The following is a 12,868-nucleotide window of genomic DNA, read 5'->3' on the forward strand; positions in this document are numbered from 1 at the left end:
TCACTCACACACACACACACAGTCTCTGTCACTCTAGTATATCTATACAATACACAATGTCTTGAGTTTCACATACTTGGTATAATTTTTTTCCTCAGACGGCAGAGACGCCTCCACCAGCCAGACATTTCTGGTCAAAGGACAATTCGCACACCCCTGTGAATTCTCCACCTACAAAGGTATGGATTTGTTTTTGACACATTGGAGATATGGGCTGAACCCAGACTCTGTTATAATTTTACAAAGTTAAGTAGTCATAAATACTTGATTTCCAGATACAATTATTTGTTTTATAATTATCAAGTGACTGCTATGTTTGACAAAAAATCATTAATAAATCAAATTTAATTTCATGTCATCAGGTTTCCAAAATACAGACACCTCCGCAACCAAGACATTTTTGGAGGAGAGATGCACCTACTGGCTCCTGTTCTCCAGCTAGAGAGGTAGGCTTTTTATTCCCCACACTGTGGAACATGTATACAATACACTATGTGTCATGAACTTGGTATTGGGTTATTAGACGGTACTTTTGACAAAGTGGACACACAGATATGACCTGAACCCAGAGTCTGTTCAATCTGATTGAACAGGCTCTGTCATAAATACTTGATTTGCAGAAAAAAATATATGTTTTATAATTATCAAGTGATTGTTTTGTTTGACATGAAGCCAAACTTCAAATTTAACTTTACATCATCAGCTTCCAAAAGAACACAACCCTCCACAGCCAGGAAATGTGTGGAAGACGGCTACACCCAGTGGCTCCTGTTCTTCAGCTACGAAGGTAGTGTTTCTTTTTTCTCTCCACAATTAATAGACACAGGATACACTTAAAACATTGCATGTGTTCAACTTAAAAAAAAAAACAAAACAAAAAAAAAACGCATTCTAAGTGTTCATGACGGGGAAAAAAAATCACACTAAAGTTACCCATACAAATCTCTAAACTATATAATAATTTCAACTGTCCTCTGGGTATTGTTACTTATGAATTGATTGTCAGCAGTGGCTTTTTAGAAACATACACATCTGAAAAAAAAGGAGGACTACCCTTAAAGTGTACTGTTAATAGTGCTCTGTCTCAAATTTGCCCTTGCCAATGTAGTAGCATAGAGATGGGCCTTTTTTAAATGCGTAGGAGGTCCAGCTAAACAGGTTGTAGAACGCTTTCATTTTGTGTGCACGTGTATCAAGACAAACCCCATAAATTGAATATTAATAATAATCCTTTATATCATACTTTGTTTAGCTTCAGCCCTGGGCAGATGAAGACCCACTGTTTGAGGGTCCAAACAAAGAGAGAGGGACCATGTGGACGGTGAGGGCAAGTCATAGTCAGAATGATGGTCGATACAACACATTCTCCAGGAATCATCAGTGCACCTGCATGGCACTGACATTTTTGGCATACCACAACGAAGGATTGCGGTTCAACAAAGACAACCTCGACAGAGTGCTTCAGCAGGGAGATGCTCTCTATGTTGGCATCAAAAACCAGCTCATTTTAGATAAAAGCTTTGTAAGTGACCATCTGACAGTCGAGGAAATGCCGAAGCAGGTACTAACAGACACTGATATCTACAATGTCCACATGTCTTCAGTGAGATGTGGCTGCGTGAAGGCCCCAGAACACACCCCTGTTGGTTGGTTGACTCTTGCCAAGCAACTTGAGGCTCTGACAACAGAAGTCAATCATGCCATACTTATGGTATCTCCTGAGTGCTACGCAGTTTTCCGTGACAGATCAGGACGTTATGGACTCTTTGACTCTCACACAAGAAGTGGCAGAGGTCTTCCCCAACCAGAAGGAACTGCAGTTATGCTGAGTTTCAATCATCTCTGTGACTTGATCGACCACCTGCACAAGCTGTTCAAAGACCGTGGTTGTTATGCCGGCTATGAGTTTGTGCCTGTTCGTTTCCAGTCTGTCAATTCCAGTGGCAGTCCTGGACAGGCAGCTGATGTGGAGGTAACAGTAAGTGCTACATCTGTACCTCAACCAGACTCAATTGCACAAGACCCAGAATCGCAGTCACAAACAACTTCCTACATACCAGAAGCAGAAACTGTTAGTGTTATTTCTGATCTAAATGTGCACCTGCCAAAGATTTCCTCAGCTCTCCCACAAGCACAACCAAGTGTGGAAGCTGAAAGCCCGGAGAAAAATGAATGCAAAACACAACCAAAAAATGTAGAATTTAATCTAGGGGCAGATCAAACAAACAAATCAGGAAAAAATGTATCAAAACTAAACAAAGAACGTCGCAAAAAAGCAATGCGTACATGTAAGTCTCCCATTCGCAGAAGCAAATGTGAAAGAAACAAATATGCTCGCTGTTCAGAATCTCGCGTTAAGAAACTGCAGGCAATGCGCATTAAATATGCCCAAGACCAACATTACCACAAACAAAAGCTGTTATCATCCAAACTTAGTTATACACATCCTCGTGTTAAAGGCAAAAAAATATCAAACACTGTCTTTAGGTACAAGACAAATCCTGAATTTCGGTGCAGATGGAAAAAATACATGGCCCAGAAATATAACACAGATTCTGATGTCAGAGAAACTAAGAAAATGTACGTTAAATCAAAATATGCATGTGACCATGAATATAGACAAAAACAAAAACAACATATTAAAACCAGGTATTGCAATGATACAGAATTTAGACTGTATCACATACGGCGCTGTAATCTGCACAGAAGCGACAAGCTGGCTACAAATGCTGCATTTAACATTCAACACAAATTGCAGCGGGCCCTGAGAATAAGAAGGAAATACAGAAGGATTGTAATCCACCAAACTCCGCAGCCTGTGATCAACAGTGTGATGCAAGCTGCGATGTCTTCCTTCCGTGAAAAAATTCGTAATGGCCCCACCTATGTTTGCACAGTGTGCCACAGGGCACTTTTTGCTAATCAAGTTGTGCGTTGCGACAGGTCCAAATATGTCAAAAACGTTCACTTGGTAGCAAGTTGCTTAACAGGGAATTATGTTCACGTTTGTGACACGGAATGCTCGCCTACTTGTACCGTTCCACAAGAAAGGCAGCAGGAGTGGATTTGCCACACTTGTAACAGCCACCTGAGAAGAGGAAGCATGCCATCCATTGCAGTGGCTAATGAATTAGAGCTGGCACCTATCCCACCAGAGTTGGGTGAATTAAATGTGCTTGAGAGACAGCTGATTGCCAAAGTCCTGCCTTTTGCAAAAATTATTGCATTGCCCAAAGGACAGCAAAGAGCAGTACACGGCGCTGTTGTGTGTGTGCCATCAGAAGTAAGTGCAACAGTGAACTGTCTCCCAAGACCCAGCGGTGAAGCCCAGCTGTTACAGGTCAAACTGAAAAGGAACATCAAGTACAAAGGGCATCAGTACTTTTACACTGTCAACATGAGAAATGTGCTGGCAGGACTACACACACTGAAAGAGATGCACTCAGAATATGAAGACATAACCATCGATGAGAGTGCTACTTTCAACTCAGATGATCAGCCGGTGGAGGCTGAAGCAAACGGTGAACAGGCCGATCAGTCCAAATCAGACCCAGAGAAAGACAAAGAGGAACTTAGACCTGGTCTGGCCCTGGACACCTGCATGCAGCCACCTGACATTGCACAGGACATTTTATCATATGGCGAGGGAATATTTAGCATTGCACCCGCCCAAGGTAACAAACCCGTTGGCTTCTTTGCTATTCCAAAACTAGAAGCCATGGCCTTCCCTGTTCAGTTCCCAACTGGACAGAACACATTGGATGAGGTCCGGCAGATTAATGTGTCCCCAAGCATGTACTTTAATGCAAGGCTTTTCTCAGCAGATAACCGCTTTGCAATGGACCAGACTTACCTGTTCTTCTCGCAGTTTGTGACAGAAACACACATTGCTAAAAACAGCATGTCAATTCAACTGCGTAAAGGTAAACCAATCACAAGAGATGGACGCAAAATTTCCAGCCGGATGCTTCAAGATAATAAAGAGGTTGAAAGACTGATAACAAACAAGGACGCGACACGATTCATGCAACCTCTCCGAGGCACTCCAGCTTATTGGGAAAAGGCGCTGAAAGACTTACATGCCATGGTCAGACAGGTGGGCAAGCCCACATTCTTTCTTACATTTTCTGCTGCTGAGATGAGATGGCCTGAGTTCATAGAGGTCATAAAAGCACAACAAGGTGAAAGTGTTGACTTTTCACAGCTCGACTGGAATGCAAAATGTGACATTCTACGAAGCAACCCTGTCACTGTGATGAGGATGTTTGAAAAAAGGGTTGATGCGCTAATGAATCTGATCCTGTCAGACGCACAGCCCATTGGTCAAGTAGAAGATTACTTCTATCGAGTGGAGTTTCAAGCCAGAGGAAGCCCACACATCCATTTGGTGGTTTGGATTAAGGATGCACCTGAGTTTGGAGAGGATAAGGACGATGAAGTGTGCAAGTTCATCGACCAGCACGTAACATGCCAGATGCCTGACCCAGGTGCAGACCCCGAGCTCCACAAAATCGTCTCCGAGGTTCAGATGCACAGCAGAAATCATTCCAAATCTTGCAGAAAAGGCAGCAGCGAGTGCAGATTTGGTTATCCTAAAGCACCCATGGACAAAACCATCATCACTTGCCCAGACGATCGTGAAGATGATGATGACAAGAAACCAGCAACAAGTAAAAGTGGGAGAAAAGGGAAAAAGTCTGCTGCATTGCGTACATGTTGTCATACATGTCCAAGCCAGAACACGAGATGACTCAGACGCTCAATCAAGTCATCGGTGAAGTGCGTAAAAAAGACGTCAATGAGAAAGACGAAATGAAGCAGATCATGCAGGCGTACTCCAAGCACAGAGAGGTAAGTGCTCAAGAGTCTGTGGCGCGGACATGCAGCTTACCACTAAAAAAGTGTTCGCGCAGTGTGGTGTTTGTACAGACTGATGAAAACGCACTGAAGATGAGTCTTCCCATGAGCAAGTTGAAGGAAATGGCTCCTGATACAGAGCAAGTGTGGATGTCGGGATTACCAGAGAAATACGCAGACAGACCCGAGGAACTCGAAACCATGTCTTTGGCTCAGTTTGCTTCAGAGTACAGGATACTCTATGGACGGCAAACAGAAGGCCCAAATGCCATTCGCCTTTTGAATGAAAGAGGATTCATTCAAAAAAGAACTAGAGGAAAACCTGCAATCATCAGATTTCCCCGCTTCTCAGAACAGAAAGACCCAGAGAAGTTTCACTGCAGGTTGCTTAAACTGTACTTGCCACACAGATCCAATGATGACCTCAAAAGTGAACAATACCCGACATATGAGCAGTACTACAAGTGTGCTACCAAATGGGAGTATGCAGTAAAAGACCTGGTGGATGCCATGAAGAACCGATATGAAGGACATGGCAAAAAACTGCAGAAGGCCCTGGAAAAGGTCAGTGAAGAAGGTTCCCTTTTTAATGCATGGAACCGTTTTGCATCAGAGGCTGAGGTGGATCATTTGGAGTGTCTGGAACAGCGACCAGTATCGGACCCCAATGAGGAAAATGAGAGAGACGACGTGCCTGAGTATGAAGTCACACGTGATGGAACTGTACCAGCAGTAGAGGCACCAAAGCTGAGTGCAGAGTATGTTAGACAGCTGTACCGAAGCCTCAACGAAACGCAGGCATCCATTTTCTACGCTGTGCGCGAGTGGTGCCTCAAGCGTGTCTGGGGCAACAATCCAGACCAATTCTTTTACTTTGTCTCCGGGGGAGCTGGCTGTGGAAAATCCCATGTAATCAAATGCATATATGAGGAGGCCACCAAGATTCTGCGCCAACTCCCCAGATTCCGCGACCAGGCAGACATGTCCATGCCTGCAGTGCTACTGACTGCATTTACTGGCACTGCAGCATTCAACATATCTGGAAAAACCTTACACTCCATCCTCAAACTGCCAAAATCTTTGAAACCACCATATCAAGGACTTGGCAACGCATTGGATGAAATGAGAGCAACACTATCCAATGCAGACATTCTCATAATCGATGAGATATCCATGGTTTCCAAAGAGTTGTTTTCCTATGTCCACTGGAGATTTCAACAGATCAGAGGCAACAAGAAACCTTTCGGAGGGATGTCTGTCCTGGCAGTAGGAGACTTCTACCAACTCCCACCCCTAGGTAAAGCCAAACCACTCTGTGTCTATGAGGGGTCTGTGCTTGACCTATGGAAGGACAATTTTAAAATGGTCACCCTGACACAGATCATGCGTCAAAAAGATGATCTTGCTTTTGCAGAACTGCTGAATAGGATGCGCGTCAAACCAAAGACAGATGTACTCTGTGAGATTGACAGAGCTTTGCTCAACACACGTGTCACTGACATCAACAACTGTCCACCCAGTGCCCTGCATATATTTGCAACAAACAAAGAGGTTGATGCGCACAATTCTGCAACCGTAAGTGCTCTCCATTCTGACTTTGTCAACATTAAGGCAGAGGACCATCTGAAGGACATCCCCAGCGGGCAAATGGTCCAGATTAAAGGTGTCAAGGGAAACAAAAGAGATTTACCTGACAACATACAAGCTGCGCACGGTGTACGCGTTATGCTGATCAGGAATCTGGATGTGGAGGATGGGCTCGTTAATGGCACATTTGGAACGATTGCCAACCTTGTGACGAGAGAGGAAAGTGGACGAACAACAGTGAGACTGGTTGGACTTAAGTTAGACAATCCAACCGCGGGACAAAAACTCCGCAAAAAGTTAAAAGGGCCGTCAGATGACTTGGTGTACATCGAAAAGAGCGAAGAATACACCAGCAAAAAAGGAGTGGTCCGAAGGCAGTTCCCGATGAAGCTGGCCTTTGCCTGCACAGCTCACAAAGTGCAAGGCATGACAATGCAGTCTGCAGTGGTGTGCTTGAAGCGTGTTTTTGAGCCTGGAATGTCCTATGTTGCCCTCAGCCGGACAACCTCACTTCAAGGACTTTACATCACAGAATTGAATGAAAAGAAAATCTATGCTGACCCTCAAATCGCAGCTGCAATGGAAGATATGGAACAAGCATCTTTCCAGAGCACAAGGCCACTGTTGCAAAAAATCACAGCAGTAGATCAAACGGCTCAAACTTTGACACTAGTACACCACAATGCTCAGGGACTTCCTTCTCACATTGAGGACATGAAGTGCCACCATGAACTGCGACTTGCTGATGTTCTTTGCATAACAGAAACACATTTGTCTGGATCAGTTGATTCCCCACAGTTCCAGTTAGAAGGATACAACATCTTTACACGCAGCAGACATGTGTCCTACACAAACTATCCAGACATGGCAAAAAAGGATGGAGGTGGAGTTGCAGTGTACTGTAAGAGCCACATTCAAGCAGAGGCTCGAAGGTACATTCAAAATGTGACTGATCTTGAGTTTGTAGTTGTCAAATTGGAGAACCCAGTCCAAGCACTGATTGCAGCTGTGTACAGACCACCACACTTCAGCCTTGAGAGGTTTTTACCAAATATGTCTAATCTCTTGGACTCTCTTGCCATAATGAATCACCAGCCTGTCATTGTGTGCGGAGACTTTAATGAGGACCTCCTCAGCAAAGGAAAGAAGACAATTCATGAACTGTTTCAGTCAAGAGGCTATACACAGATAATCACAGCTGCAACAACTCAAGGTCAGACACTACTTGATCACATTTATGTATCTCAGCCACATACGTGCCTCCAAAGTGGTGTGCTTCAAACCTACTATAGTTATCACAGTCCAGTTTATTGCGTTTTAAGTCTGTGATAACCTTAGCAGCCAATATATATATGAATGTAACTTTTTTTTATTTGTTGATTTGCTGGCTGTTTGGATTGGCTCCCAAGGGGGCGGTTCAGGCAGCGGTGTGTTTTTACAAAGTCAAAGAGGTATTGAGGGCGTCTACTGAGCGGGCAAAATGGCATTTGTTACATCGCCATACAAGCCAGTAGTCAGTCCGATTTACCTTTAGTTTTTTATTTCTTTTATTTGCTGGCTGTTTGGATTGGCTCCTAAGGGGGCGGTCCAAGTAGCGGCGTGTTTTTACAAATTCCAAGAGGTATTGAGGGCTTCTACTGAGCGGGCTAAATGGCATTCGTTACATTGCCATACAAGCCAGTAGTCAGTCCAATTTACTATTTTTTTTTTCTGGGTGCTGCGTTCAACCATGTTACTTAAGCCCAAGTTTTCTGGGTTATTTGTTATTCCTATTTATTTGTGTATAATCATGCTACTTAGGCCTAAAATGTATGGATGTGTTGTTATTTCTATTTATTTGCGATTCTGTGTATAATCATGTGAATTAAGCCGAAGTAATCTGGAAGGTTGTTACTTCCATTTCTAATCGTGTTACTTAAGCCTACGTTCTCTGGGCTGTTGTCATTTGTATTTATTTGTGATTCCGTGTAGTATCATGTTACTTAGGCCTAAGTTCTCTGGTCAGTTTTTATTTCTATTTATTCATGATTCTGTGTATAATCATGCAACTTAAGTTCTCTGGACGGTTGTTACCTCCATTTCTAATCATGTTACTTAAGTCTAAGTTATCTGGACTATTTTTATCTCTATTTATTTGTGATTCTGTGTATAATCATGTTACTTAAGCCTAAGTTGTCACAGGGCGTTGTCATTTCTATTGCATGACTTTTTTATTTCTTTTATTTGCTGGCTGTTTGGATTGGCTCTCAAGGGGGCGGTTCAGGCAGCGGCAGGTTTTTACAAAGTCAAAGAGGTATTGAGGGCTTCTACTGAGCGGGCTAAATGGCATTCGTTACATCGCCATACAAGCCAGTAGTCTGTCCAATTTACCTTTATTTTTTTTATTTCTTTTATTTGCTGGCTGTTTGGATTGGCTCTCAAGGGGGCGGTTCAGGCAGCGGCAGGTTTTTACAAAGTCAAAGAGGTATTGAGGGCTTCTACTGAGCGGGCTAAATGGCATTCGTTACATCGCCATACAAGCCAGTAGTCTGTCCAATTAACTTCATTTTTTTTTATTTCTTTTATTTGCTGGCTGTTTGGATTGGCTCTCAAGGGGGCGGTTCAGGCAGCGGCAGGTTTTTACAAATTCCAAGAGGTATTGAGGGCTTCTACTGAGCGGGCTAAATGGCATTCGTTACATCGCCATACAAGCCAGTAGTCTGTCCAATTTACCTTTATTTTTTTTATTTCTTTTATTTGCTGGCTGTTTGGATTGGCTCTCAAGGGGGCGGTTCAGGCAGCAGCAGGTTTTTACAAAGTCAAAGAGGTATTGAGGGCTTCTACTGAGCGGGCTAAATGGCATTCGTTACATCGCCATACAAGCCAGTAGTCTGTCCAATTTACCTTTATTTTTTTTATTTCTTTTATTTGCTGGCTGTTTGGATTGGCTCTCAAGGGGGCGGTTCAGGCAGCGGCAGGTTTTTACAAAGTCAAAGAGGTATTGAGGGCTTCTACTGAGCGGGCTAAATGGCATTCGTTACATCGCCATACAAGCCAGTAGTCTGTCCAATTTACCTTCAGTTTTGCGTACCGTTAGGTTTAAAAAATTCATCAACATCTGATTCTTTCATCTGCGATTCTGGGTCAATCACATTCTTAAATTCTAACTTCTCTGGGTTCAGTATTATTTCTATTGTGTGACTTTTTTATTTCTTTTATTTGCTGGCTGTTTGGATTGGCTCTCAAGGGGGCGGTTCAGGCAGCGGCAGGTTTTTACAAAGTCAAAGAGGTATTGAGGGCTTCTACTGAGCGGGCTAAATGGCATTCGTTACATCGCCATACAAGCCAGTAGTCTGTCCAATTTACCTTTATTTTTTTTATTTCTTTTATTTGCTGGCTGTTTGGATTGGCTCTCAAGGGGGCGGTTCAGGCAGCGGCAGGTTTTTACAAAGTCAAAGAGGTATTGAGGGCTTCTACTGAGCGGGCTAAATGGCATTCGTTACATCGCCATACAAGCCAGTAGTCTGTCCAATTTACCTTTATTTTTTTTATTTCTTTTATTTGCTGGCTGTTTGGATTGGCTCTCAAGGGGGCGGTTCAGGCAGCGGCAGGTTTTTACAAAGTCAAAGAGGTATTGAGGGCATATACTGAGTGGGCAAAATGGCATACGTTACATCGCCATACATTTTATTTCTTTTATTTGCTGGCTGTTTGGATTGGCTCCCAAGGGGGCGTTTCAGGCAGCGGCGTGTTTTTACAAAGTCAAAGAGGTATTGAGGGCGTCTACTGAGCGGGCTAAATGGCATTCGTTACATCGCCATACAAGCCAGTAGTCTGTCCAATTTAACTTTAGCCTTTGTGTTCTGTTAGGTTGACATTTCATTTTATTTGTTGAATCTCATTTTTCTTTCTTTTTGTATATTGTTTACCCGAGTGTTTTGAGTCATTGTAAACTCGTGGTATAGTGGCACAGTTGTCTATTGGGTGGACATTGATTGACAAACGCTGTGTAACTGTAAACAAAGTGAGATAAAAAATGAGACAGAGGGATCCTGGAGCAGTTCCAGTGCAATGCAGTTCCAGAGATCCAGATGCAGACAAGGATAGGGACAGCTGCTTGAATGAAGAAGTTGCAGCCCAAAAAGAAGAAATTGAGGTAAGTAGTAGTTTAACATAAGTATAGAGATGCACAGACATCATTGTTGGTGTTTATTCAGTCAAATGTTCATCTACATATTGTTTGGTATATAATGCCCAGAGAATTATTGTTTGTAACTCATTCAGAGAGATCTAGAATGTTTTGTAGGTTATGCTGAGTATCCTGATGTTTGTTTTATTTTTCCATAGCCACACACAGTGAAGACGGTTACAGCGGTGCAAAGTCCGAGAGATGGCAGTTCAAAAGAGGAAGAAATTTGGTAAATGCTGCACCACACAAAATGTCTTCACCTCTTTGTCTATTAAGGTTGTTATGCCTTTTGATAATTATTCTTAATTGCTTAAGTTAGTTGCTGAAGTTATGCCCAGTGCCTAATAATGCTTTTGTTTCCTCATGCCATGACACCCACATGAGGTAGTGCCTGACTACTCGTTATCATATGCAGAAAAACTGCGTAAAGCTAAGTACTCATTTTCTTCAACATAATACAATTCAGATTTTTCCCTTTGGTCTGAAACATTAAAAGTAATGCAGTTTTGTTTTCTTTTTTTTTTGTAATATGACTGCCATAATCTTGAAATGGTGAGAAAAAGTCATGAGGACGAGCAGGACGAGGATGACCAGTTCCTGTGAGGGACCCAAATGAGGCTGGCAAGGAGAAGAACCTGGTTCATCAGTGAAGACAGCACTTCCATGTCCAGTGAAGAATCAGCTTTAAACACAAGGCTTGAGGTGACACCTTAAACTTTATGAAGACTACTGCATCATTACCGTTGATCAGATGTACTACTTGCCAAAGATATTTCATCAGCAACTTGTCTTTTTCCCACTAGAAATCAGAACAGGAGGGAGAATCTAGACTGACATGTCATAAGACACCAGCAGTTTCAGTAAGGGAAAGCAGTAACAACAATAATTACGCAAGTGATGCCAACAGTAGCTCTTTTGAAGTTTCTGTTTATGCTTTTTCTTTTAGAAAATTAAAAACCAAATGAGACAGAGGCCGAATCAATGATCAGCAAAATGGGTACAGTCATAGCTTTAGTGAAGGACAAGAGGATCATCAGTGAGAACCCAAGTAACAACAGCAACCTTTGAGAGAACTCGAGGGAAGAAGCGACATCCCAAGGTAAACAATACGACTGACAACTCGCATTTAATCTTTTGCCAAACTGGTGTTTTCTTTGAGTTCCTTACTGAATTCAAATACAGTTGAGTCACACTACAATGTAAGATTGCCATTACTGATGTTTGCTTTTGTGTGCTTTCAGGGATAGAGGAAGATGGCTGGATTCTTCCAAGATGTCCCTCTGCTGCACATCAAACCAACTGTATCCATTCTCCATAATGGTTACCTCAAAGCAAAGTCTTAACCTTTCTTGATGCTGCATACTATGTGGTTTAACATTGTGCTTATTGTAGTGTTTTCATTTGAGTGTTTTGAATATTTCCCTTTTGTTTTTTTTGTTTTTATAAATATAGATGTAGGGAAAGTACAATACAAATACATACAAATTTAAACATATTTTTAAACAAATCATAATTTATTAACTTTTATAAATGTATAAAATGTGAAGTTATATTCTATCAAATGTTGTCAATGTATATCTTGAGTTTGTAATTTATAGTTTTCTTGTTCAATGTGTAATATTTTTGTTATTTATTTAATTTATTTATTCCTTTGTACAAATAAACTGAGAGATGCTTTACTTACTCTTTCTCTGGAATTGAGTTTTATTTGTAATGGTGTAAACTGCAATTCTGGGTTCGAAATTTGTAGGCATAGCTACAGTGTGGCAAAACAAATAAAACCTGCCACAAAGAAGGCAATCTGCAGTGTGGTTCAATTCACTTCCATTGACTTTGTGACTTACTACTGGAAACATCAGAGTCTCATCAGGCTGCAGATCAAAATGCAGCTTTTATAAATGTCTCTCTCAGGTTCTCTCTCTTTCCTATTGAACTGGTACAGTCTCTCTCTGAAATTGGTCGACTCTCAGGGTCTCTGTCCTTCGTCTTAAAGGAAATGTCTCTCTGTACGCGAGCGTCGGCGACGAGCACAAGGCACCCATTCAAAATGTCTCGGCAGGAGAGATTTTCTAGTTATGGGTGCCTTGCCAGCTGGGGGCTCCGCCCCATGCAATGCATTGGCACTTATATTATTATTCCTCGAACATTCCAACTTATTATGGGTGCCTTGCCAGCTGGGGGCTCCGCCCCCAGCTGGCAATGCATTGCATGGGGCAAAGCCCCATGCAATGCATTGGCACTTATATTATTATTCCT

General features: G+C 42.3%; 1 protein-coding gene across 1 annotated transcript; it reads left to right on the forward strand.

Annotated features, from left to right (window-relative positions):
- The first annotated feature begins 96 nt into the window (after positions 1-96).
- LOC138405164 (uncharacterized) lies at positions 97-12,295 on the forward strand. Its single transcript, XM_069511731.1, has 8 exons — positions 97-179; positions 363-446; positions 704-787; positions 1,253-10,579; positions 10,771-11,314; positions 11,416-11,472; positions 11,559-11,711; positions 11,854-12,295. Exon 4 carries the CDS (start codon positions 4,714-4,716, stop codon positions 7,771-7,773), a length of 3,060 nt encoding a protein of 1,019 aa, XP_069367832.1. The 5' UTR covers positions 97-179; positions 363-446; positions 704-787; positions 1,253-4,713; the 3' UTR covers positions 7,774-10,579; positions 10,771-11,314; positions 11,416-11,472; positions 11,559-11,711; positions 11,854-12,295.
- Positions 12,296-12,868: the final 573 nt, after the last annotated feature.

This window comes from Paralichthys olivaceus, chromosome 16 (assembly GCF_024713975.1).
Source record: "Paralichthys olivaceus isolate ysfri-2021 chromosome 16, ASM2471397v2, whole genome shotgun sequence".
Taxonomy (NCBI): domain Eukaryota; kingdom Metazoa; phylum Chordata; class Actinopteri; order Pleuronectiformes; family Paralichthyidae; genus Paralichthys; species Paralichthys olivaceus.